Source organism: Chiloscyllium plagiosum, unplaced genomic scaffold (genome assembly GCF_037043375.1).
Source record: "Chiloscyllium plagiosum isolate Xiang-an unplaced genomic scaffold, Cpla_swu_hap1 HiC_scaffold_53X, whole genome shotgun sequence".
Lineage (NCBI taxonomy): Eukaryota > Metazoa > Chordata > Chondrichthyes > Orectolobiformes > Hemiscylliidae > Chiloscyllium > Chiloscyllium plagiosum.
Window position 1 is genome coordinate 16,283,409 of NW_028270191.1, and position 27,225 is coordinate 16,310,633.

Sequence of the window (27,225 nt, forward strand, 5' to 3'; positions counted from 1 at the left end):
AGAGACAACCCTGGTAATTACAGACCAGTGAGTCTCACTTCAGTTGTTGGTAAAGTGTTGGAAAAGGTTATAAGAGATAGGATTTATAATCATCTAGAAAAGAATAATCTGATCAGGGACAGTCAGCATGGTTTTGCGAAGGGTAGGTCATGCCTAACAAATCTTATTGAGTTTTTTGACAAAGTGACCAAACAGGTAGATGAGAGTAAACTGGTTGATGTGGATTTCAGCAAGGCGTTCGATAAGGTTCCCCACAGTAGGCTATTATACAAAATGCGGAGGAATGGGATTGTGGGAGACATAGCAGTTTGGATCAGTAATTGGCTTGCTGAAAGAAAACAGAGGGTCGTAGTTGATGGAACATGTTCATCTTGGTGTCCAGTTACTAGCGGCGTACCGCAAGGGTCGGTGTTGGGTCCACTGCTGTTCGTCATTTTTATAAATGACCTGGATGAGGGCTTGGAAGGGTGGGTTAGTAAATTTGCGGACGACACTAAGGTCAGTGGAGTTGTGGATAGTGACGAAGGATGTAGTAGGTTGCAGAGAGACATATATAGGATGCAGAGCTGGGCTGAGAGGCGGCAAATGGAGTTTAATGTAGACAAGTGTGAGGTGATACACTTTGGACGGAGTAATCGGAATGCAAAGTACTGGGCTAATGGTAAGATTCTTGGGAGTGCAGATGAGCAGAGAGATCTCGGTGTCCATGTACACAGATCCTTGAAAGTTGCCACCCAGATTGACAGGGTTGTTAAGAAAGCATACAGTGTTTTGGCCTTTATTAATAGAGGGATTGAGTTCCGGAACCAGGATGTTATGCTGCAGCTGTACAAAGCTCTGGTATGGCCACACTTGGAGTATTGCGTACAGTTCTGGTCACCGCATTATAAGAAGGATGTGGAAGCTTTGGAAAGGGTGCAGAGGAGATTTACTAGGATGTTGCCTGGTATGGAAGGAACGTCTTACGAGGAAAGGCTGAGGGCCTTGAGGCTGTTCTCATTAAAGAGAAGAAGGTTGAGTGGTGACTTAATAGAGATATACAAGATAATCAGAGGGTTAGATAGGGTGGACAGGGAGAGCCTTTCTCCAAGTATGGGGACAGCAAACACGAGGGGACACAACTTTAAAGTGAGGGGAGATAGTTATAAGACAGATGTCAGAGGTAGTTTCTTTACTCAGAGAGTAGTAAGGGTATGGAATGCTTTGCCTGCATCGGTAGTAGATTCGCCAAGTTTAAGTGCATTTAAGTCGCCTTTGGACAGGCAAATGGACGTACATGGAATAGTGTAGGTGGGATGGGCTTCAGATTAGTATGACAGGGCGGCGTAACATCGAGGGCCGAAGGGCCTGTACTGCACTGTAATGTTCGATGTTCTATCTGCAAACTTACAAATTATACTTCCTATGCTCACATCTAAACCACTTATAGAAATGATGTAATGGACCCAGCCACCAATCCTTGTGGCACACCACTGGTCACACCCTCCAGTCTGAAAAGCAACAACCCTCCACCACCACCACCAGCAGCCTCTCTTTTCTACCTTCAAGCCAGTTCTATATCCAAATGGCTCATTCTCCTTGAGAGCTAACCTTGCTAACCAGTCTCCCATGACGAACCTTGTTGAACACCTTACTGAAGTCTATATAGATCACGCCCACTAGTATGCCCTCATTGATCCTCTTCGTTACTTCTTCAAAAAACTCAAGTCAAATTAGTGAGATGATTTCACACACACAAAGCCATGTTGACTCTCCCTAATTTGTTCTTGCCTTTCCAAATGTAAATCCTATTCCTCAGGATTCTCTCCAACAACTTCCCCAGCACCAATGTCAGGCTCACTAGTCTATAGTTCCCTGGCTTTTCATTACCACCTTTCTTAAATAGTGGGACCATGTTAGCCAACTTCGAGTCTTCCGGCATCTCACCTGTGACTATTGATGATCCAAACATCTCAGCAAGAGGCCCAGCAATCACTTCCTTTGCTTCCCACAGAGTTAAGATGTCACCATGTATTTCCCCACGTTCTGTATCCTATATGTCCTTCTTCACAGTAAACACTGATGCAAAATATTCGTGCGGTTCCACACATAGGCTGCCTTGCTGATCTTTGAGGGGCCCAATTCTCTCCCTAGTTACCCTTTTGTTCTTAATGTATTTATAAAATTCCTTTGGATTCTCTTTAATCCTATTTGCCAAAGCTATCTCATGCTCCCTTTTTGCCCTCCTGGTTTCCCTCTTACTGCCTGGACTAGATTGGGTTGGGATGTCTGGTCTGCATGGACAAGTTGGACCGAAGGGTCTGTTCCTGTGCTGTACGTCTCTATGACTCTTCGAAGGATTCAGTCGATCTCTGCTGTCTATACCTGACATATGCTTCCTTCTTTTTCTTGATCAAAAGGTCAATTTCTCTAGTCATCCAGCATTCCCTATATCTACCAGCCTTATCGTTAACCCTAACAGGAGTATACTGTCTTTGGACTCTCGTTATTTCATTTCTGAAGGCTTCCCATTTTCCAGCCAGGCCTTTACCTGTGAACATCCATACCCAATAAATGTTTGAAAGTTCTTGCCTAATGCCATCAAACTTGACCTTCCTCCAATTTAGAACTTTAACTTTTAGATGCTATCTATCCTTTTTTCTATCACTATTTAAAAACTAATAGAATTATGGTCGCTGGCCCCAAAGTGCTCCCCCACTGACATCTCAGTCACTTGCCCTGCGTTATTTCCCAAGAGGAGAAACCATCTTTTCTAGTTGGTCCAACAAAAATACGGTATCAGAAAATTTTCTTGTACACGCATAACAAATTCCTCTCCATCTCAACTCTTAAAACTGTGACAATGCCTGTCCATGTTTGGAACGTTAAAATCCCCTACCATAACCACCCTATTATTCTTACAGATAACTGAGATCTCCTTTCAAATTTGTATCTCAATTTCCTACTGACTACTGGGGAGTCCATAGTACAATCCCAATAAGGTGATCATCCCATTCTTATTTCTGAGTTCCATCCAAATAACTACCCTGGATGCATTCCCAAGAATATCCTCCCTAAGTACAGCCGTGATGTTATCCCTTATCAAAAATGTCACTCCCCCTCCTCTCTTGCCTCCCTTTCTATCCTTCCTGCAGCATTTATATTCTGGAACATTAAGTTACCAGTCCTGTCCATCCCTGAACCATGTCTCTGTAATTGCTATGACATCCCAGTCCCATGTTCCTACCCATGCCCTGAGTTCATCTGCCTTCCCTGTTAGGTCTCTTGCATTGAACTAAATGCAGTTAGTGAGGATGAGGAACTGAAAGAAATTATTTGTTTAAAAAAAAAGTAGTCTGGATAAATTCATGGGATTGAAGCTTAACAATACCATGCGACTCTGATGATTTACGTCCCAAAATGTTGAAAGACGTGCTTGTTGATGTTGTGGATGCATTGGCAATCTGTGGTTCTGCTACCTGCACAAGATATGTGAACCGTCGTGCATAGTGATGAACCATATGTGCAGGTAATATATTTGCAAGGATAAAAAGAATTGGTTGGCTCATAAGCAGAGAATAGGGATAAATGGGTCTTTCTCGTGTTGGCAAGCTGCCATGACTGGAGTGCCTCATCGATTAGTGCCAGATTCTCAATTATTTACAATTAATATGAGTGACACTAGAGAGTCTACAAAGTGATAGACAATTTAAGTGAGTGGTGGGGAGAAAAATTGGCAGATGTCGTATAACATGGGTACCTGTGAACTTGTCCATTTTCTCAGGAGGAATAGAAACACAGTATGCTTTTTAAATGGAGAGAATCTTCAGAATTCATTGGGTTCTATATTCCCTGATACATGAATCACATAAGCTTAGCATTGTCATGAAGGTGCTTCCATTACTACTATGTTTTGAGGATCTATGTCTGAGAAGATACTTGCTCCTATTTTTTAGATTAGATTAGGTTCCCTACAGTATGGAAACAGGCCTTTCGGCCTAACAAGTCCACATCCACCAAGACCCACTCCTCTCCCCTATATTTGCCTCTGACTAATGCACCTAACGCTATGGGCAATTTCCCATGGCCAGTTCACCTGACCAACACATCTTTGGACTGTGGGAGAAAACCGGAGCACCCGGAGGAAACCCATGCAAACACAGGGAGAATGTGCAGACTCCACACAGACAGTCACCCAAGGCGGGAATTGAACCCGGGTTACTGACGCTGTGAGGCAGCAGTGCTAACCACTGAGCCACCATGCCGCCAGTTTTCTTTCACTTTCACTGGAAAGGCACTGTGGGGCACTTTGTTTGAAAACTGCTTAATGGAAGTCACATGTCTGAATTTATGTATGTCTGCAGTTCAAATTATATTGAGATTGTTTGGAATTCAGTTGTGATGTACCTTGTGGCCCCTCAGTTCAGCCTTTGCCACCTTTCTGAGAAGCCCTCTTGAGAATCCCATGAAAAGCTGAAAAACAAACAGCTATTGTCCCTGATAGCCTCTGGAAGGTTTCCTCTTAGCATCTTCTGAATGTTTTACTTCTGAGAGGATCCCAGTGGCGTGACATGTGCGGTGACACCAGTTTGAAAGTTGTCAGGAACATATCATACCTTGTTTTCTGAGAATTAACAAGTATCTGGCAGAAGTTTTTCTTTCTCCAAAATTAATCTCTGTAGAGAAGGTTTCTTTATTTTATTTAACTGGTGTGTGTTTTTATCTGTGTTAGGCTATTTAATAGAGTAAATATTTACACTTTCACATTTCACACTGTGTTAAATTGGCTTTGTATCTTTGTGAATCTTTGAAGACACCTGGTTGATGGATCTTTTTATTCTGAACTTCATATGAAGTATATGTTTGTTTTACTCAGTGACTGACAATGTTGTGACCAGTAGAATAGTGATGAGAGAGATATTGTGAACTCCTCCAACCTTGGTTGTAACAGAACAAAGGTCTAGCAAATAATTTGTTAGGTAATTGGAAGGTTGTGTTTGTTGCAGTAGAAAGCAATATAAAAATAGACAAGTTTTACTGCAGCTGTTATAGAGCATTGGTGAAGCCACATCTGAAATACTGTGTACAATTCGGTCTCCATTTTTGAGGAAAAGATTGCTTTTAAAAAGCAATTCAGAGCAGGTTCACTCAACTCATTTCTGTTATGACAATGTTATCTTATGAAATAAGGTTGAGCAGGTTATGTAACCATTGGAGTTTTGTAAAACAAGAAGTGATCCTATTGAAACATGTAAGATGGAGGAGAGTAAAATGAGGGAACATAATTTAACAATAAGAGATCGACCTTGAAGACATGAATTCTTTTTATTACAGAGTGTATGGAATTCTCTTTCCCAGAAGATAGTGGAGGCTAAGTTTGTTCAAGGCTGTGGCGATTTTTGATAGACAAGGGGGTCAGTGGATTTCCGGTGCAGTCAGTAAAGTGCAAATGAGACCACAACAGATCAGCCATGATTTTATGAAATGGTCAACCAGGCTGGAGGGGCCAAATGGTTTAATCTTGCTCTTGAGTCCTGTGTTCCTATGATTTTTTTTTTAAATTCTGTATATTTTGGAACAATGCCTGCTGATTGTAAGGTTGCAAATGTAACCCCACTGTTTTAAAAGTGAGAGAGAGAGAATACAGGGAATTATAACATTTTAGACTGATGTCAATAGTAGGGAAAATAGTGGAAGTGATAAAGTTAAAAATCACACAACACCAGGTTATAGTCCAACAGGTTTAATTGGAAGCACACTAGCTTTCGGAGCGACGCTCCTTCATCAGCCTGTTGACTATAACCTGGTGTTATGTGATTTTTAACTTTGTACACCCCAGTCCAACACCGGCATCTCCGAATCGGAACTGATAAAGGATGGACAGTTAGAAAGTCTGATTAGATATAATCAATATTATTTATGAAAGGGAAGTCATGTTTGACAAAGGGAGAAACCAGTGGATGTGGTGCACTTGGATTTTCAGAAGGCTTTTCATAAAGTCCTACACAGATTAGTTAACCAAATAAGATCACACAGAATAGGGGTGTAACCGAGGGGAGGTGATGGTATGGTGGTCACTGGAGTATTAATACAGAAATCCTGGTAATGTTTTGGTGACCCTGGTTTGAATCTCATCACAGATGGTGAAAGTTGAATTCAGTAAAATCTGAAATTGGAAGTCTAATGATGACTACGTAAACCATTATCAATTGTCGTAAAAAAAACATCTGGTTCACTAATGTCCTTTAGGGAAGCAAATCTGCCATCCTTACCTAAACTGGCCAGCATGAATACAGACTCCAGCAAAATGGGTAATTCTTTAATGCCTTCTGGCAATTTGAGATGGGCCAACAGCCAACAATACCAACATCCCATATTTAAAAAAATAAAGTGATATACTGGCATGGGTTGAGGATTTATAAGTGAAAACAGAGAGTTGAAATAAATGGGCTGTTCGCAGGTTGACAGCTGTCATTATTGGAGTAAAGCAAGGCACTGTGCTTCGAGCCGCAATTTCTCACAATCTATATTGATGATTTGAATGTGGGGACCTAGGGCTCTTGTGGTGCAGCAGTAGTGGCCCTACCTCTGAGTCAGCAGGCCTATGTTCAAGTGCCACCTGCTCCAGAGGTTTGTAATAACATCTCTGAACAGGTTGATAGGAAACTATCTGGATGTGAGGACCCTAAGACCTAGGCGCAGAAGTAGGCCATTCAGCCCAAGTCTGCTCTCCATTCATTGAGATCATTGTTGATCTGGTAATCCTCAACTTCACTTTCCTGCCTTTTTCCATAATCCATGATTCCCTTCCTGATAAAAATAATCTGTTTTTCTCAGCCTTGAATATACTTAACGACCTAATCTCTGCAGCCTCTACAAAAAACAACTACACAAATTCACTGCGACCTGAGAGAAGAAATTCCTCCTTATTCTCTGTCTTAAATAAGTGATGTATTATTCTGAGATTATGCCTTCCAGTCCGAGTCTCTCCCACAAAATAAACAACCTCTCTGCATCTACCATGTCAAGTACCCTAAGAAATGTGTATGTTTCAATAAGATCGCCTTTTAAGAGGATAAAATGCAATAGTTCCGAATTTGAGGATGGAATAAAATGAGGTGCAAAGAGGAAAGAGGCTTCATGGGGATTTTGACAGATTGAGTTCGTGGGCAGGAACATTACAGATGGGATATATGTGGATAAGTGTGAAGTTATCTACTTTGGTAGGAGGAGCAAAGGTGCAAGGTGGGGGTGGGGGAATGCTCTAGAACCAGAACATAGACTCAGAATAAGGGTAAGCCACTTTGGACTCAATTGAGGAATAATTTTTTCACTCAGACGATAGTGAATCTCTGCAATTCTGTATCCCAGAGGGCAGTGTAAATTCAGTCATTGAGTTTTTTCCAAGACACATTGATGAATTTTGAGATACTACTGACATACAGGAATATGGAGATAGCATGAGAAAATGGCAGTGAGGTACATGATCTCAAATGATTTAGATTGAGCAAGCTCAAGGGGCTGAGTGGCTTACTCCTGTTTCTATAGACAAATAGTTTTGTCTTTTTACTTTTCCAGTGTTTGAAATGGAGCATACAGCACCTCATCAAACAACTTCTAGTTATAACTCTCCATACAGTCGTCGGTTTGCACTTCTGTTCCCAGAGTCACCTTTACATCTGGTGCCTGATGTTGAAAGATCTGGCCTTGAGTGGTTTGATGTCCGAGTTTCTGAAGTGATGGAACCAGGTAATTTCAAATAAAGCTCCAAAATGTTACACTTGAGAAAGCTGATCTTCTATAAAACTTGATTTTTCTTTCACTCTTCAGTTGACAACAGGGACCGAGATGTGCCATCCTCGCCTTCCAATAACACTGTTGAGAAAATGCTGAATTCCCAGGATACAGGTAAATTTTCACTTTTGTCCTGACAAATTAATTTGTTTTGCTACTAATGTGCTCGACTAAACTACATAACATTTTCTAGCTCATGAAACTGCCAGACACTGCCTGCAATGTTAATATAGATATAGCAATATATAGTGACTGCCTCACCATGTACTTTTCTCAAATGATAGTGCCTGTCCTCCACTCATGTTTAACCAAATACTTGGTACAGCATTATCATGTTAACACAGCTTTTAAAATAAAAAAGAACTGCAGATGCTGGAAATCTGAAATTAAAACAAAAAAATGTCCGTAGTACTCAGCAGGTCAGGCTGAGCAAAAACAAGCGAAAACATTTTAGGTCAGTGACCTTTCTTAAATGATCAATGAGTCCTGATAAAAGCTCAATAACCTGAAACATTAAGTCTGTTTCTCTCTGTCCAGGTTCCACCCGTCCTGCTGAGTATTTGTAGCATTTTCTATTTTTATTTGATAATGATGTGTTTATTGATTTGCATATATAATGCAGTCACTGCACTTCAAAAGTAAACAGTTGCATGAATTGTGAAATGCTTTAATGCAAGACTCCATGGAATAGAATTTCTGGGAGGATTTCCTTGATCTTCCATTGTAATTCTCATAGATGATTGGATATTGTGAAAATGGTATCTGCCCTTTTCTCTATGCTTTTGCCGATCTTACAGTGAAATGTCTGCAGGAGTTTGGAAGAACCACTGTGGAAGTTCCTAGTCTGTAAATTTAATTGATATATAAGATGGCCCTTCCTCAGAACTGATGGTAGCTGGGAAAATGTTGGTTTATCTGCAGAAGATGGGAATAAGGAGTAATCAATGGGTGGGGATAGAGCCCATAGAGAGAGAACAGTTGGATAGATAAAGGAGTGGATAACAATCTGGCTAGGAAGGTGAACAGCTGTTAATGGAGACTGTTAGTGGCTAACAAGAGAGAGTCTGCCATGGCACACTGTGTGATAACTAGGCCTGGTGTGTGTGGTAGGGAGTTAGGACATCGGAGAGTTCAAGCCCTAAAATTATTGAACTCAATATTATATTGAGTCCAGAGGGCTGCAGGGTCCCCAAGCAAAAAATGAGATTGTTCTTCCAGCTTACGCTGAGCTTCACCAGAACACTGCAGCACGCCTGAGACAGAGGTATTGGCCAGGGAACAGGGTGGCAGGCGACTGGAAGCTCAGGGTCATGTTTGCAGGCAGAAAGTAGGGGTTCTGCAAAGCTGTCATCCAGTCTACGCTTTGTTTCCCCAATGTAGAGGAGACCGCTTTGTGAACAGCAAATGCAGTAGATGAGATTGTGAGAAGTACAGGTAAAGTGCTGCTTCACCTGGAAGGTATGTTTGGGTCCTTGGATACTGAGGAGGGAGGAGGAAAATGGACAGGACAGATTTACGCCTTGGGCGTTTGCAGGGGAAGGTGCTGTAGGGCTGTTTTGTGTGTGTGTGTGGTGGGGGGTGAGTGGTGGGGTGGGAAGACAGAGAGAGAGAGGAGGTGTGGAGGGAAGAGTGGACCAGGGTGTCCTGGAGGAACAGTCTCTGCGGACTGGGGAAGGGAAGGGAATGGAATACATGTGTCTGGTGGTGGCATCTCGCTGGAGGTGGCAGAAAGGCAGTTGATGACCTTCTGGATGTGAATGCTGGTAGGATGGTAGGTAAGGACAAGGGGAACCCTATCGCTGTTGTGGGAAGGAAGACAGGGGGTAATGGTGGAATTGCATGAATATGTTTTATTTTCTATGTTGGATACTTGTTTTGGATCAATCAGGACCCTCATTTAAGTAAGGTACATGGGTTTATTGATTAGCATTTACTTCAAGCTGAATATTGTTTATTTCAGATTTTGCAGTACCTTCAACCCCAATTGATCCTAAACTGGAAAAGGTGGTTACTGCTAGTGCTCACCAAACTTGTGTTCGGAAGCCATCCCCTCAGGGTAAGAGGTAAGAATTTCTGCATTACTTTATTACATTTACCTCCTTCTTGCTCTTTGTTCTCCCATTTTGGAGGGGAGAGCACCATTCAACTTGAAATGATCTAAATCTGAATCTAAAAGCTCATGTTTCCATGCAGCTAAAACCCAAAATGTAAAGATTGGTATGTTTATATCAAATCTGAAACAGTTATCACTAGGCAATTAAATTTGTCATTCAACCCTCCTTTCTCTTGTCTCTGACCTGTCTTCTCTCCTCCCTTTTCTTCCCTTCACCAGTTCCATTTCCTTTTGCATGCTCAACCTCCCCATCCTTACTTCCTGTAGCACCTTCCTCTCCTTTCTGCCTTCCTCATTAGCCCCTCCCACAAATTCCTTTACCTCTCTCATTCTGTCCCTGCCACTTCTACCCGTCTTCCTTATCCCATTCCTCCTGCCCCTATCCCCAGGCTCACTTTCCCTTTCACTTTCTCTCTTTGCCCTCACTCCTTCTCTCCCCTCTAGTTTTTTCCCACAATGCCTCAGCCCTCCTTTCTTTTTTCCTGCCACTTCAATTGTTTTCCTACCCAGTCTCTAATCCTCCTTGATCTGAAAAATGATCTTGACTGTCGTTCCTTGAGCTTACCACAGGGGATCAACTAGTATTTTTTTTAAAACCATTGAATTGGGTAGTGCTGTTGTTATACCCAATTATTGGCATCGGGTTTAGTGCAGCTAATCACATGCTGTGCCACTCCTTGCCTTGTGTACAGTTTCTTTTGCATCATATTTAAGCCTGTAGGCGGTTTCACGTATGTAAAATGTAGCATTGATCTCCAATTATAGTGGAGTATCCGAGAATAGATATTTATGAGAACGTTAAAAATCTACTGCTTGCTTTCCATTTTGTAAGATATAGTATTAATCTTATCCATTCTTAACAGCTTTCTGAACTTTGTTAATTCCTTTGATTCCAAATGTGCACATCTCCCATAGCCAGTTTCAATGCTAACCAGCAGCTAGATTTGACAAAGCTGGAGACTGTGTAGTTTTGCTCACTGGCCGTAGCAAATCTGGCAAACTTACTTTGATGTTGGCACTGTGTTGTAACAAAGTTATTTATACACTCTCTATTTCTTACGTAAGTAATGTGAGCATATGTATGGAAGTCTATATTACTGTCATTGTAATTTTTATATTTATGTTTTTGTTCAGTGATACAAATTGTGCCCTTGTTAGAGAGGAAGTCTTTGAAGAGTAGCACAGGCCAGCAACAGACAGTTATACGAAAACAGAACATTGGAAAGGAATAAAATTCCTGAAATGGTTTACACTTAAGGCAAAAATAGATTGGAACTCAAATACTTCCTACAGCATTGTTAGCTGTTTGATATACTTCTGCAAAATTAGCTATGGGATGTTACTATTAGTTACAAAATAGTTTTTTAGGATCGTATTTGTTGTAAAATCTGATGCATGAGTAATGCTTGCATGAATATATTGATGTCTTCTCAAAATAAACAGTTGCATCACAAAGCATTCTATCTTCCAATAATAACTTTATATCCTCTTGTTACCAAGCACTAACCAGTGAAAAATCTTTCACTAATTACAGCCTCAAATCCTTTGATCATTTTGAAAACCTCCATTAGATGCCCAGTTAGTGTTTTAATGAAAAGTGTGCATTTTTTTAAGCCTTGTGTTATAATTTTAATTTTTTTTCTGTTATCATTCTACTGAATCTTTGCTAGATTATTTCCATTAATCTGATTTTCTTTCTATAATTGGACGTCCAAACCTGTAAACAACAGCGGTCTGACTAACATCACTTACAAATTCAAATTCACTTTTGTTTTTGTAGTCAATGCTCCAATGTAAAAAATCCCATCTCATTTGTTTTCACTGAGCTTTTCTATCGGTGGCTCCACTCTTTAAAGTTAGAATTGAGATTCCTGTTTGAGATAGTAACTTACGTTGTCTGTTGTAAGAATTTTGGAAAGTTGCACCGGTAATGTTGTCGACTCTTAAGGAACCTAATTGAAAATGACAACTGTTTGGATACTGGTTTTGTGAAGCTGGAACTTATAGTCATCACTAAATCTAAGCAAGGTTAGTGAATTTTGCTGCCAAATTAATTATAATATCAGTACAGGTAATCAATAATCCCTAGAATTTTGAAACCCTTTGAACCTTCAGAGACAATTTGATGTACAATAATATAGTGATAAATTGTAATGATACTGAAAACTGCATGTTGGTGTGCTGTAGAAATGGGTGCATTGTTGCAGAGGCTGTGCATTTTTTAATAGCTCAGTGAATGCAAATTTTAAAATAAAATATCATTAGCTCTTAATTTTTTAACTTGAATGAAATTTGCTATGAATGTCAAACTGCTCAAAATCCAAAACTTGATAAACTTGGAACAAGTGGTAATAGGGCTCACTAGTATGTGAAGTATAATTGTTTCCCCTGTGTTTTCATAAACTCTCTTTGTTTTACCCTTCATGTCTAAAGTGTATTCAAACTATTATGTAGTAATTGACTGAAGCCTGCTATGATCATGAAATCAAGAAGATTGGGTACCTCGTGCCAAGTAATGGGTTTTCCTCTAATATTTAGAGAATAAAGCATTCTGTTATCATACTGATGCTCTGAAGGATATTACAAGTTAGGCTTTCAGAATACTATCTGCTGCCAGGGGAGCTCTGACATATCACAGTCAGGGCCCTTTATTTCACTGCTCTCTTTATTCAATCAATAAAATTTCCATTTGGGTAACATTCTTTTTGTGAGTTCAAATTTTCCAAACAATCAATAATACTGGTGCAGTTATCTTAAAGCAGACAACTACATTTAATGGGAGTTATAAAGTGGACATTTCTGAAGCACTGCATTTACAGCTGACATCTGATTTAGAATACTCTTTTTTTCAAAGCATATATGTATATTCAGTTGGACTTTTCAGGATCATAGCGTCATACAACATGGAAACAGACAGAATGCAAGTAAAGGATTAAAATATTTTTAGCCGTCCTAGACATCTCTATAGCACTTCTTATTCTGATCTGATAATTATGTTTCTATTCTACTTGAAAAGTTGTTCGCTTTATTTAGTTGAGGTTTTTCAACTCATTTCAGAAAGCAATGTACACATCCAGAGTTCGCTCTTAGTTCCAATGTTCGCTCTTGGTTCCAAAATTCACTCTTGAGGTGCAAAGAAGCTGTGACATGCTGAGGTAATCATAGCAACAAAAGTGACAAATTCTTGAAAATCAATTTCCATATCACCATTTTCATCCAAGTCCAGCATGAGTGTATCCAAGGTCGCTTGGTCTTTTATGTTCTTTGCAAGATTGATTGGAAGATAAAAATAAACATTGTTTAAACAAATAAGCATAAACAAATAAGTGGAATGATTGATTACAATATCTTGGGGTTCTCATATTCAATCCAGTCCTGAACTCATGTTCAGTCTCAGTAAAATACAAAAGGAGTAGTTCACATATTCTTGGTTGGGCTGCTAAATAGAGTGACTCTGGGCTCAATTTTGATGTGGGCCTGATTTTATATCCAAACACAGTTAGAATCTACCTGAAGAAAAAAGCCCAGGAGTTGATGGAAATTTGCTGGGCATTAGTGCATTGACACAAGCTGTTGGCAGTGGTCACACAGCTGCAGGAAGCTCACCTGAGCAAAAACATCAGGCCACCTGCTTGACTGGCTGTGGCCCTTGGGTAAGTTCTGGGAAGGGCAATTGTGACTGCTGTTGAGTAAGAACACTCATGCTTCTCCAGGCTCCACATGATTTTCTCTAATCCAACTTTCACTCTGACCTGAATGCTTTAAGAAGGGATCATGCAGTAACTCACCTCCTGACATCCCAAAACCTGTAAACCATCTAAAAGACACAAGTCAGGAATGTGATGTAAAACTCCCCACTTGCCTAGATTGGTGCAAGTCCAATAACACTCAAGAAGCTTGACACCATCCAGGACAAGCAACCTATTTACTGGTACCACATCCATAAACATCCACTCCCTCCACCACTGATGCTCAGTAGCAGCAGTGTGTATTATCTACAAAGATGCAGTGTAGACATTCACCAAAGATAATCAGATAGCATCTTACAAATTACTTCCATCAAGAAGGTCAAAGAGCAGTAGATACATAGGAATACCACCACCTTCAAGTTCCCCTCCAAGCTACTCATCATCATGACTTGGAAATATATTGCCATGTCTTCAGTGTTGTTGGGACAAAATCCTGGAATTCCCTTCCTAACTGCATTGTGGATATACCTTTGTTGCGTGGACTGCAGCACTTGGAGAAGGCAGTTGACCACCAACTTCTCAAGTAACTCGCGATAGGTAACAAATGCTAGCCAAAGCGATGTCCATGTCCCATGAGTGAATAAGAAGTGCCTAAATTTCACTGCATTAGTGTAGCATGAGCACTTTGTATCTGTTGATATACATCTGTATAAGGTGATGTAGCTCAGAATATTGAGGCATGACACTGGCCTTGTGAAGCTGCCAAAGCATACTGTCAGGTGGAATGATTGTAATGACATCAGCCAGGTGGACCTCGTAGAATAGGAGTTCACTAACTGGGGCTGTTAATCTGGTACAATCAGGGAGTCCTGGCTGACAGATAGAAACAGGAGTGTCTCCCCTTCACTGTTTTTGATCACACTGCCCTTTGATGTGAAGGGCAGTGTTTGTCACTGGCCACCCAGGTGTTTTCCTATCTTCCTGGTGGTGGAATTTGAATAAAGATTTGTGCACTTTGTGTCTTTCACTGTGTCTCACACCTGCACAAAAAAAAGAAAAAAAGTTTAAAAAAAAGAAAGAAAAATCTTAAAAAAAAGAAACAGGAGTGTCCACACAGCATTGTCCTTTTATGTGAAGGGCAGTGCTTGTCACTGGCCACTCAGGTGTTTTCCTATCTTCCTGGTGGTGGAACTTGAATAAAGATTTGTATAACTTGTGTCTCTCACTGTGTCTCACACCTGCACACACACACCATGGGTGCTGGGGAAAAAATAAGCACTACCGCAGTTAGGCGGTAGTGTGGGGGTTTAAAAAAAAGAAAAAAAAGAAACAGGAGTATCCACACAGCATTGTCCTTTTATGTGAAGGGCAGTGCTTGTCACTGGCCACTCGGGTGTTTTCCTATCTTCCTGGTGGTGGAAATTGAATAAAGATTTGTGCACTTTGTGTCTTTCACTGTGTCTCACACCTGCACACACACACACACACACACACCATGGGTGCTGGGGAAAAGAATAAGCACTACCGCAGTTAGGCGGTAGTGTGGGAAAAAAAAGAACAGGAGTGTCAGCATAATAAAAAAGAAACAGGAGTGTCCACATCGCATTGCCCTTTTTTGTGAAGGGCACTGCTTGTCACTGGCCACCCGGGTGTTTTCCTATCTTCCTGGTGGTGGAAATTGAATAAAGATTTGTGCACCTTGTGTCTCTCACTGTGTCTCACACCTGCACACACACGCACCATGGGTGCTGGGGAAAAAAAAGTAAGCGCTACCGCAGTTAGGCGGTAGTGTGAGGGTTAGCAAAAAAAAAACAGGAATATTAGGGGTTCTGTTCAGTCAGAGCTGGCTCTGAGGGAGCTGGATCAGTGTCAAGGACTCTCCACATGTAACTAAAGGGTGACTTGGTGACGGGATACTGGCCTCTGTGGAGTTATTTCAGTGGTGACCAGAGCAAAGCACGCTCCTGAAGAAATTCACTTGTAACAGTCATCTTGAATTGAGGTGAGTGTTTCTGGCATCGTGCCATTATTTGGGAAACTTGACTTGTTCAATCCTGCTGAAGACTGGGCATGGTACATGGAAAGAATACATTTCTTTTTCATGGGAAATGCCATTGAGGCAGATGAAAAGCAACAAGTAATTCTGACAGTTTGTGGACCCGCAGCTTTTTCAGTTATTAGGAGCCTAACTTTCCCTGAGGTACTAAAACCCTTTGAGTTTATGGATTTAGTTAAGGAATATTACAACCCCAAGCTGCACCTCATTCTGAAATGCTATTGTTTTTCTCAGCAATTTAAGAATCAGGGGAATCCATATCATGATTTTTGATTAGGTTTTGATGACTGTCACAGACATGTGACTTTGGTTTAACCCTTAATGAGATGCTGAGAGACCATTTGGTATGTGGGATTAATGATGTTACTGTGCAAAAGCACCTACTAGCTGAAGCCTAACTGGACTTCAAACAGGCCTTACAACTGGTTTTATCCTTGGAAAATGCAGTAAATGGAGCATATGAGTTGCAGAGTATTTAGAGGGAAGCAGACACCTTCTCCAGTGCAACTGAGCTTGGAGAACACCATTTGAGTGAAGGCAATTGCACAGCCTCACTCAGGACATATCCTGAACAGAGGGACTCTAGGTCAGCCCTCAGCAAAACCCCAAAACAAACCCAAGGTTTGGCCAGAAGGTTAAGATTTTCTTCAGGATCCTGGCCAGCAAGGCATCATAGTTGCTGCCGGTATGCGGACTTGAGGAGAGAGTTGGTTTTGTTTCCCCTCTGAAGAAGGGTTATACCCAAAATGTGACTTCCCCACCTGATGCTACCTGGCTTGCTGTGTTCATCTAACCTCCTGCCTGTCTACATGCGGACTTGAGACAGCAAAGGAGACCCACTAGACCAAAATTGATTAAGAGAACACATAGGGTGGTATCTAGGAGAGTCAACACCCTGGAACGTCAACCTACATCCGATGTGGGACAGTGAACTTGCTTAACAACATCCAAATCAGAACCAATCAAAATAAATATCTGGTTAAATGGAGGATGATATTAGCACAATCGTATCAGTGACTGAAGAACAAATCTTTAACAGAATTCGCTCTGGACGCCAACCCTTAAGTTTGCACAAGGCCTCGTTTAGACTGAGAACCTTTAGAGATTAAGGGTACAACTTCAGTTCGGGTCTCTTTGCCACTGATTGTGGTAAATGGCTCGGGCTCAAGCCTGATGGGTCGAAATTGGTTGAGAAATATTCACCTTGATTTGAAAATGACTGCCTGACTGAAGTCCTTATTAAATACCTGGAAGTTTATCAGGAAGGTTTAGGGACTATCAAAGGAGCCGAGGCCACCTTACATATTGACCAGGAAGCAATTCCATGATGCTGCAAGGCCCACCAAAAGTAGAAACAGATATCAGGAGGCTGCAAAGCGAAGGAATCATCAAACCAGTCCAGTTTGTGGAATGGGCAGCACTTGTCTTTCTGACAGTGAAGCCTACTTGGATGGTTCGCTTTTGTGGGGATTTTAAACAAACAGTAAACTGCTTTTTGCAGCTGGATAAATAACCAATCCCCTGTACAAAGGATTTAGACGCAAGGCTGACTGAGGGGCTATCCTTCATGAATACTGGACATGAGCCATGCGTAGTTGCAATTGCGGCTAGATGAGGTTTGTACCAATATACGAGACTGTATTATTTGGGATATTGTCAGCCTGCACCACCTTTCAGCAGAAAATGGAAAACCTTTTACAAGGTCTACCCCAGGTTGCTGTTAATCTAAACGATGTGCTAAGAACAGGGAAGACCAATAATGAGCACTTAGAGAACTTGGACATGGTTCTTAGATGTTTCTCCCACATGGGGATGCCTTAGAAGGGAAAAATGTCTGTTCCAGGCACCCCAATTCCTAAAAAAGGGTCAGCTTTTGAAATGGTTGCATAGCCAAGCCATTGTCTTCAGGGAAGTGAAGAAACAGCTATCATCCTCTCAGGCATTGGCACATTTATGATCCCAAGTGAAATCTGGTATTGACGTGCAATGCCTTCCTATACAGCATCAAAGTGGTATTAGATCATAGGAGGCCCAGTGGAGAGGAATGCCCAATAGCATATGCATCCAGGACTTGGGCTAATGCAAAGCATGAATACGCCCAGATAGAGAAGCATGTTCAGCGGTCATATTTGGAGTTAGGAAGTTTCACCAATACCTTTACAGATGTAAATTTGTAATAATAACAGACCACAAACCCCTGCTAGATCTACTTAAGGAGAATACGGCAGAGCCACCCATAGCTTCAGGTTGAACTCTGCACATAACTACAAGTTGGAACACTGTCTGGGAGGCTGAGTAGCGAATGTGGATGCATGAACCCCCTCTCTTTGGCAGATACACCAGTAGTGGTACTGCCACTGGAAGAGTCCATAATGGTTTTAAATTTTCTGGACACACTTATAGTCACAGCTGACAATATCAGATTTTGTACGCAGAACAATCCAGCCCTGGCAAAACTGAAACAACTGTTGGTAATGGGGGAAACCAAAGAACCGTCACAACCCGAATTGAAAACGTTTTGGACACCAGTTCACAGTAGGGGATAATCCCCATATTATTATGGGGATTAAGAATGACTGTACCAAGCAAAGTTTGCTGCCAGATACTGGCTGAACTCCACCAGGAGTTTCCAAAGGATGTCGGTGAGAAGCTATGTCTGGTGACCAGGATTGGATGCATGCTGGTGAGGCAGTGCCCAGATCGCCAGCAAGGACAAAAATTCCTGGCAGCAGAGCCCCACATTCGTGGGAATGGCCAGGTAAACCCTGGACTCGATTACACATCGACTATGCCGACCCTTTTATGGGCTCAATGTTCTTAGTCATTGTGGATGCCAGTTCAAAGCAGCTGGACATGCATAGAGTCATACACAGGGACAACAATAGAAAAATTGCATGCATGTTTTGTAATACACAGACTCCCAGAAGTGTTGGTCACAGATAATAGGCCTCCGTTTACTAGCAGGCAATTTGAGTACAGTCAGTTCTGCTATAACGTGTCTTTCATTAATGCAGGTTGGCTGTAGTGCAACTGGTGAATAGGGAACACTGTTTCTAAAACGTGAACTTGTAAAACGTGTTTGGTTATAATGCGATTAGATTACTAACACTTATGTATTATTTGTATTGCACAATTTTTGTGTAGCGCAGGGTCACATGGGAACGTGACTATCGTGTTATAGAAGGAATGACTCTATTTCATAAAGTCAAATGGTATTCATCAAAAAAACTACTGCTCCATATCATCCAATGGTCTGGCAGAAAGTGTAGTCCCAACTTTGAAGGCAGGCTGAAAGAAATGGCCTATACCTTCACTACATACCAAACTGTCCAGGATCCTATTTGATTATCAGACCACCCCTTATGCAAATACAGGGATAGCTCCAGCAGAGTTGCTTATGGGGAGAAGACTTCGCACCAGGTTAAATCTGATCCTCCTGCTCCTAGGGCAGGGGGTGAAATGCCATCAGGAACACCAATGCTGGATACAAGACTCCTCTAAGCGAGAGAGACAGTTTCCTGCAAGGGGTGAAGTTTGGCGTAGAAACCATGGGAATGGCCCTACATGGGTGAGAGGCGTGGTTGACATGAGGTCAGGTCCAGTGACATATAAAGTTTGGATAGATGAGATGGTTCTGAATAAGCATGTGGGCCACATGAAAGCTGCAAATTCGCAAACATGCAGGAGCAAAACCTGCCTACCTCAGAAGATTCGGAAAGGCTGTTAGAACCTGTGTGTTCTCCCTCTCTGTCAAGCATTGAAGAGATCTTGGAATCGGAGATGGACACGGTAGATCTCCCAGCCCCAACACATTTGTCGCCTGAAGAGGATGAATTTCTTCCAAAATGCTCTGGGCACAAGAAGCGAACTAATGTGTGTTAAACACCGTCTATATCCGAAGCAAAGTTGGAGGAACCTGACCCAATATTAAGATGCCCCAGGAAGAGATGGTCAAGAAAGACATGGCCGATGACCTCAGACTCTGAGGGAGAGGGATGTAGTGATTATAACAAGGTCAGTTAGGTGGACGTCAAGGAATATGAGTTCCCTTATTGAACCATATTAACAGCCCAATCAGGGAGCCCTGGCTGACAGATTAAAACCAGAGTGTCAGACATTCTGGCACGCAGAGAGCTGGCTCTGAGGGAGCTTGCGTCAGTGTCAAGGACTTCCCATGTGTGAATAAAGGGTAACTTGATGATGGGATACCAGCCTCTGTGGAGTTATTTCACCAGGGCTTTCCATATTGTTTCATTTTGCTTGATGTGAAGGATCAAGGGTACCATTACGGATATGCTCCAATTTAGACAGTCACCATTTTTTATCCGCTTGTTCATCTGAGATAGGATCTACGATTGGAGGAGTCCTTGACAGGGAAGAGCACAATTACAATGGTGTGACTGAGCCCAACACGAACAACAGCCTCCAGCAACTGCTGTACAGTCTCCAGAGGGAAACGCAGCATGTGCAGATCATCCAAGGAGACAGGACAGTGAACCAAACCCTTGAATCTACTGGCTTCATTATCACCGTCACTTGCATTCTCAGGAACCAAGCAAAGATGAGGACTAAGAATACCCCAGGTCATCATCACTGAACTGGATCATCTGCTGGAACAGAATGTCCACTCAGAAGAACCATCCCATCCCATCCCAGTGCCCATTAAGATTACATCTGCCCTGAAATGTTATGTCAGCGGCTTGTTCCAAGGAACAACTGGAGACATTTGGGGCATCTCCCAGGTCATGGTCCAAAATGGATCTGGGCTGGCGGTGTTGCAGTTTCTCCAGATTACACCAGTTTATATCCTTTCTCCACAGTGAGGTGAGTGAAACAACTCAGGCACTGGCACTGTCTAATATCGCTGGCTTCCCCCAGCAGCCAGGCACTATAGACTGCAGGCTTTGAGACCTCAGCTCTATCACTATCCTGCAGCAGTCATCGATGGAAAAGCCTTCCACTCCATCAATATCCAGTTTAACTCTGACCATCTACGCCAAATTCCAGTGTTGTCCACCAGGTATCCTATAAGCTGCCATGGTGTGTAAGCATTGGAAAACTCACAGGTTCCTATATCATGAAGATGAGATCTTGATGCCAAGACCACTCCAGTGTGCCTTGCATTTTAGCCCACAAAGAATGTTTGCATCATTAATATTCACAACTGGAGCAGACAAAAGTGGGGTGGAGATGCTGGATGCAGAAGAAATTGGGCATTGAGAGCAATCCTCTGAAGAGGAAAATTGACTGAGGGGGACATCCTGGAGACCATGATAGAGTGATGCACCATTAAGTGTGCAAGGTGAGACAGAGTCTATTAAAACCAACTTCCTTCAGCTGGAGCACCACCCATCTCCTCTACCTGGGGGTCTACCTCGGCCCGGCCGAGGAATCCTGGCCGGCCAACTGGCAGGAGCTGGAGGCCAAAGTCTCGGCTCGCCTAGGCCGCTGGACAGGACTGCTCCGAGTGCTATCTTACAGGAGTCGAGTGCTGGTCATAAACCAGCTGGTGGCCGCCATGCTGTGGTACCGGCTGGTCACTTTGGTCCCTCCTCCTGGCTTTGTCGCTGACATCCAGAGAACGTTGGTCGATTTCTTCTGGGACAAAAAGATGCACTGGGTCGCCGCGCAGGTTCTGAGTCTCCCTATTGAGGAGGGCGGTCAGTCGCTGGTGTGCGTCCGCACCCAGGTCGCGACCTTCCGCCTTCAGACCTTGCGGCGATACCTTTACGTCGAGCCTCCTCCTAGGTGGTGCGCCCTGGCGACGTATTTTTTCCGCCAGGTGCGTAACCTCAACTACGACACGCAGCTCCTGTTCGTCGACCGTGACGGTTTGGAGGTCGCCCTCAAGACGCTGCCTGTCTTTTACCAGGACCTGATCACTGTCTGGAACATGGTCGAATCGCGTCGCGCCTACCCTCCGGCTGGAGTAGCGGCTGTCGTCAGGGAGCCGTTGCTCAGGAATCCGCACCTCCGTACTCGCGGGTTCGAGTGGCTGTCGGAGGGGAGGGCCGCGGCGGCGAGGGTGACCAGGGTCGGGGACGTGCTGGGTGCCGGGGGCCTGGGCTGGACGCTGCCGCAGGACATAGCAGGCAGGGCAGCGGTAGACGTCCAGTACGTGGCCACCGCCATCCGACGCCTCAAAACGGCGGTGCTCGGACCCGACGTAGTGCACCAGTTGGAGGACGCTCAGGTGTGCGGTGGGATCCCGTCCGCGCTCACCCCAGCCCGGACGGAATTTCAAATTGGCCCCAAGGTCCCGTACTTCCCGCGGGAGCCTGTGCCCCACAACCTGAGCCGCCTCCGAAATTTTAACTTTGTTTCGTTTAGGGAGGTGGAGAGAAAGGCCCTGTATCGACTGCTGCTGCACACCATCCACCTCTTCTCCCTCATCCACCGTCCGGACACGCCTTGGCGTGCCCATTTGCCACCGGGCGGTGGGGATCCCCACTGGAGGGCTCTCTACGCGGGAGTCCTCCCCCTTTCTCTCGGGGATCTGGGGTGGAGGGTGCTGCACGCAGCAGTCCCCTGCAACCGCAGATTGCGGTGGTTCACGGACTCCCAGCCCAACTGCTTGTTCTGTGGCGCTGTGGAGTCCGTGGACCATGTATATATTGGGTGTGGGCGTTTGCACTCCCTTTTTGATTTCCTGAAAAACCTTCTCCTCTGTTTTTGGCTGCACTTCAGTCCCACGCTCCTGATCTTTGGGCACCCGGTACGGAGGAAGGAGGGCAGGTCTGAAGACCTCCTCGTGGGTCTGCTCCTGGGCCTGGCCAAACTGGCCATCAACAGGTCCAGGCAGCGGGCCGTGGAGGGGGTCGTTAGGGCCGACTGCCTGCCCCTCTTCCGCGGTTACGTTAGAGCCCGGGTGTCCTTGGAGAAGGAGCACGCGGTGTCCACCAACACCCTGGAGTTGTTCAGGGAGAGGTGGGCGCCGCAGGGAGTGGAGTGCATCATTTCTCCCTCCAACTCTATTTTGATTTAGTCCCTACCCACCCCTTCACTGTTTTGATCACACAGCACTGTCCCTTGCTGTGAAGGGCAGTGCTTGTCACTGGCCACCCGGGTGTTTTCCTATCTTCCTGGTGGTGGAAATTGAATAAAGATTGGTGCACTTTGTGTCTTTCACTGTGTCTCACACCTGCACACACACACCATGGGTGCTGGGGATAAAATAAGCACTACCGCACTTAGGTGGTAGTGTGGGGGTTAATAAGAAAAAAAGAACAGGAAAGAAAGAAAAAAAAAAAAATATATATAAAAAAGAAAAAAAAAATAAAAAAAAAAAAATAAAACCAACTTCCAGCATGAATGAGACATTGTCATTTTTCATATGGCATGCAGTCCCTGCAGCCCACAGTACATGGGAACCTGATTATTTCTGTACTCCTCGAACTTTTCTGTTGCTGAATAAATGTTTCCATACCCATTTGATTGATTGTATGCGTGGTATCTTTGGCTGATCCCACCTTAAAGTATTTGAACCTCTTCACCGTTTGCAAGAAAAGATCAGTCAGTGAAACAGGGCAATAGTGTCGCACGGCACTGAGGCTAGATTGCTTTTAAGGCTTCAGTCGAGATGCGAGTGTTGTAGAATACATTCCCTCCTGAGAGGCAGTAGGTTGGTAGCAATCATGAGGCAAATTCTTTTCACCCTTCCATCATCGTTTTGCTTTCAATATTTCAGAATTCACTTGGCCTGTTAAATTGCCCTGAAGAATTTGAGCATCCTACAGGACGGTGTTTAACCGGAGAGAGGGTGTTGTTCAGCTTCTCTCAGCAGCCCAGTGAACTAGGAGGGAGAGTGGAGATGTGTACTTCCATTGCACACTGGCCACTCTTCAATGACAATGTGCTCCCTTGAAAAGCTGAAAGGCAGAATTTAACATTGCCTGCAGAGATCTGTGCAGTTATCACTCATTCTGCACTTTCACTCAAGTTGTGTGCCATTATGGATGGAACAATCAGGCTGAGCCCCAAAACAATCCTTGCATATTGCTTTTAGCCTTAGTATTGTTCACGTTGAAGTTCAGCCCGTTGGCTGCAGTAAAAACATGATGGTACAAAGCTTCTCGTTGTCTGCTGAAATCTGCAACCAAGGGAGTCAGTTGCTTGAGAGAGATGAACAATGCTTGGTCATTGCAACTTGGGAAAGTCTGAAAAGGCTGCTCATTACATCAAACAGGAGCAACTTCACCCATTCGGAAGGCTACAAAAGGACGAGAATAGACGTTTTAAAAGTGCAAGTGAACATACATTAACAAAACTGCAAGGTTATTTAACAATAAAATATTTATTACCTGTGCCACCGATATGACCTCAGTCAGCTTTTCTCTTCCTTTCCCTTGCTTTATGTCGAAGTACAGTCCTGACTTCTGTAGCTGTGGTAGAGGGAGTGTACTCCGTACTTGACCTTATTGTTCTGGAAATCTTGACCAGTCAATGTCAAGAGTGTTTGGGTTTAAAGTGCCTGGGCCTAATGAAATACAGGCTCACCTTTATAGGCTTAGATTTCTACATGATTCAGTGTCACAGGCAATGGGAAGGTGGCGGGCTGGACATTCGAGAGTGTCCTGAGAGGAAGTTTCTGAAGGTCTTGCGTCTGCTTCCCCCCCCCCCTCCTTCCCCCAGGGTTATCTGCTGTCACCACCTTGTTTCCCTGAGAGGAAGGAGGCACCGAGAATGATGTTAAGGTTCTCCACCTTCTCACCTTGCCATTAACACTGAGCACCTATGGCTACAGTGATGGAGTGCAGGAGTGCAGGTCTGTGTGCGTATCCAATAGACACTGAGTGTGCTGGACCTAGCTCTGCATGGCGGACAGACACGCATGTTGGAGCCACCATGGTACTGATAACATTGGATTCCTCCATTCTTCCATCCAGGTTCCTGATTGTCGTGGACAAAGTAGCCTGAGCCTCTCTGTCCATTTTGACAAAATCATTAATAGCCAAGACTTCTGCCTGAAGTGTCTGGTCTCTGGCAGTCCTCTGAGTGCCAGAAACCTGGGCATTTCTTCCTTGCCCACCTGTGGAGATGGGGCAGTGATGTGTTCACCAGATCGTGCTCCCAAATCTAATCGAGAAAGAGAAATCACCAAGGTAACAGTATCTGATCTGGGGGTGGGTGGGGTGGGGGGGAAAAACAGGTGAAAGCCTTGCTGGTACATCTCCAGGGGTTGAGTGGCTTCTTCCTCAGAGGTTGAGGTGGGCGTGAGGGTTAGCAGTGCTGCTTTCTATCGTGTGGTGGTTCACTGGGTCCCAATAGTACCTGCATAAGAGAAGAGGGAATTAGATGTGAAAAATGGGCAAAGGCTTGTTTAGGACAAGAATGAGTTAGCATTGGCGTTAACAAGAGAGCAGTGCAGGACAGCCCAATGAAGCTTACTTTGTTGGTTGCTCATGTCTGGTACCCCACCTTCTTCTCCAGCCAAATGCAGCATTTTCCCCTCATATGGGATGAGAAATATAATATCCACCACTGGTTTCTGCCCTCTCTACCCAGTTAGGAGATATTTCTTTTCTGCACAAGCATATAAAGAGAGGAGGAGTATGATGGATGTGGATGGGAAAACATTAGGGAGGGACCGGAGAGGTGGTGCAGGGACCGGAGAGGTGGTGAGGTGTCTCCAGTGAGTGTGTGGGAATCTCAGAGAATAGGAAGGGTTTGAGGTTTTGGAGGATGGGTTTAGTGACAGCCATTGAGTGACCATGCTGCATATAATAGTGAGAGCTTTTGTAGTCCATTAGCCTGGTGAGAGCTGAGTGCAATGGCAGAGTTAGAGAGAGTAATTGTGACCCTGAGAGTGTGACGTAACAGAGAGGAAATGCTGGCATTTAGGTATTAACTTGCTTTCAGCTGGACATAGCTGTTCAGTGGAGTGGCATCCGTAGGCAGTGTGAAGGGAAAAAGCATTGCCCTTCTCTTGACCATCCTGTTCACCTGCATCTCCAAGTCCCTATCTGCAAAACAGAGTGCCAGCTTCCCTTTCTGGGCCATTTGTTGGGTTACAGTGGTGCAGTGTCACAGTGTAATAGGTCGTTCATGAAATGCTGTGAAGCTGGAATGTAAATATGGCACCAGTGGTGAGACTGTGGCCAAGTGCCATCAAAGGCCAGCACTTCCATCTCTCTTGCTACACGATTCTGGAGTCAGGTGCCATTGAGGTCAGTTGCATAATTAATGAGCTGAAGATGAAAAAGTTGTTTGACCTGGGGCATGGTGGACCGCCCATTGAATCTCATTGAAAACAATCACTGCCAAAACATGGAAGAATTCTGCAAATAGGCAAGTTTAAGTGAGTTGGCATTAATGTGGCAGATGGAAAATAACATGGGAAGTTGTGCCGCTATTCACTTTGTTAGGATGAATAGAACAGTCGTGCATATTTGAAAGGTGTGGATCTGTTAAATGTTCAGAGAGAGTTAGGGTGCCCTTGTATAAGGAACAAAAACGGTGTGAAGTGGCAACCTGCAGTTAGGAAGGTGAATGGCATGTTGCCTTTTATAGAAAGGAGATTGGAGTACAGGAATAAGAAAGTCTTAATACAGCACTTTGATGAGATCACACTTGGTGCACTGTGTATAGCTTTGTCTCCATATTGAAGCAAGGATATACTTGCCTTGCAGGCATAGTGGAAGTTCACTTGAATGAGAGAGTTGAGTTTTGAGGAGAGATTGAGCAGGTTGGACCTATACCTCGTGGAGTTTAGAAGAATGAGGGGTGGTCATATTGAAATGTAAGGTTCGGAAGGGGCTTGACAGAGTTGACACACAGATTATTTTCTCTGGCTGTACAATCTGGGGTGGAGGGGGCAGTGGGGGGAGCACAGTCTCAGGATAAGAACTTGATCATTTACAATTGAAGTGAGAATAAATTTCTTCACTGAAGGCTGTGAATGCGCAAAACCCTTCCCTAGAGTATTCCACCATGGCTGGAAAGTGGCATTAAGGCAGATCTTGTGATTTTTATTGAATGGTAGAGCAGGCTTGAAGGGCCATACAGTCTACTGTTGCTGCTTGTTTACTTTTGTAGAGTCTGTGTGGTACCTCGTGACAACAGAAGTACTATTTGGAACATTTTTCCGGTATCTCCAGCTCTGGAACTAATGCACAAAATTTCAATTACTGTTAAAAAATGTATCAATGCAATAAAAAGATTAGATGCAAAAAACTGAAGTCCTTATTTGGAGCAACATATCAGATGTACCTTACATGAGCATTCATCCCAGCAGAGTGTCACAAAATAACAGAAATGTTTCATATACAGAGTGATTGCTTAGAATTTCTTCTACCTCAATAAATTGGTTTAACTCATTGTTGACAAGAGCCTTCAGCTGGGTTTTCTTAAGTTTATCTCTCTTGCATTCTGTATACTTGTGAAAGACTTTTATGATAGCAATCATTGCATTCTCCAGGTCAGACATTCTGCCCAGTCAATTTTCCTGTTAAGAAAGAGAGGATTTGGGGTGAGAATGATTTGTATTTCATGATGCCAAGGCTAGAAAAATAATGTTTGTCTTGCTCTTCATATCTAGCATCTGAATCAAATGTTCAAAAGTTGAAATTGGTTCAAATCAAGATTAAAGTCTGCAT

At 43.5% G+C, this 27,225-nt stretch overlaps 2 protein-coding genes across 3 annotated transcripts in view; one reads left to right on the plus strand and one right to left on the minus strand.

Annotated features, from left to right (window-relative positions):
- The first annotated feature begins 7,565 nt into the window (after positions 1-7,565).
- LOC148134653 (uncharacterized) overlaps positions 7,566-27,225 on the plus strand; it is a 103,469-nt gene continuing 83,809 nt past the window's right edge. Inside the window, exons 1-4 of one of the 2 annotated variants that reach the window (XM_087985549.1) lie at positions 7,566-7,728; positions 7,810-7,887; positions 9,734-9,829; positions 11,021-11,149. In XM_087985549.1, the coding sequence (XP_087841675.1) occupies positions 7,566-7,728; positions 7,810-7,887; positions 9,734-9,829; positions 11,021-11,118 (435 nt within the window). In that variant the 3' untranslated portion in view covers positions 11,119-11,149. Of the gene's footprint in view, positions 7,729-7,809; positions 7,888-9,733; positions 9,837-11,020; positions 11,150-27,225 lie in introns of those variants that run through there. The other variant, XR_015755734.1, reaches the window with a different exon arrangement.
- LOC122543352 (protein S100-B-like) lies at positions 12,911-27,056 on the minus strand. Its single transcript, XM_043681939.2, has 2 exons — positions 26,925-27,056; positions 12,911-13,148 (listed from the first exon to the last, which is right to left on the minus strand). Exons 1-2 carry the CDS (start codon positions 27,054-27,056, stop codon positions 13,005-13,007), a joined length of 276 nt encoding a protein of 91 aa, XP_043537874.1. The 3' UTR covers positions 12,911-13,004.

What these genes read in the sequence shown, in the direction of transcription:
- LOC122543352 (XM_043681939.2), bottom strand. Translation starts at nt 27,056, where the DNA reads ATGTCTGACCTGGAGAATGCAATGATTGCTATCATAAAAGTCTTTCAC. An exon ending in AGTTAAACCAATTTATTGAG is followed by an intron (nt 13,149 to 26,924) that starts GTAGAAGAAATT and finishes AATCTTGCAAAG; the next exon opens with AACATAAAAGACCAAGCGAC.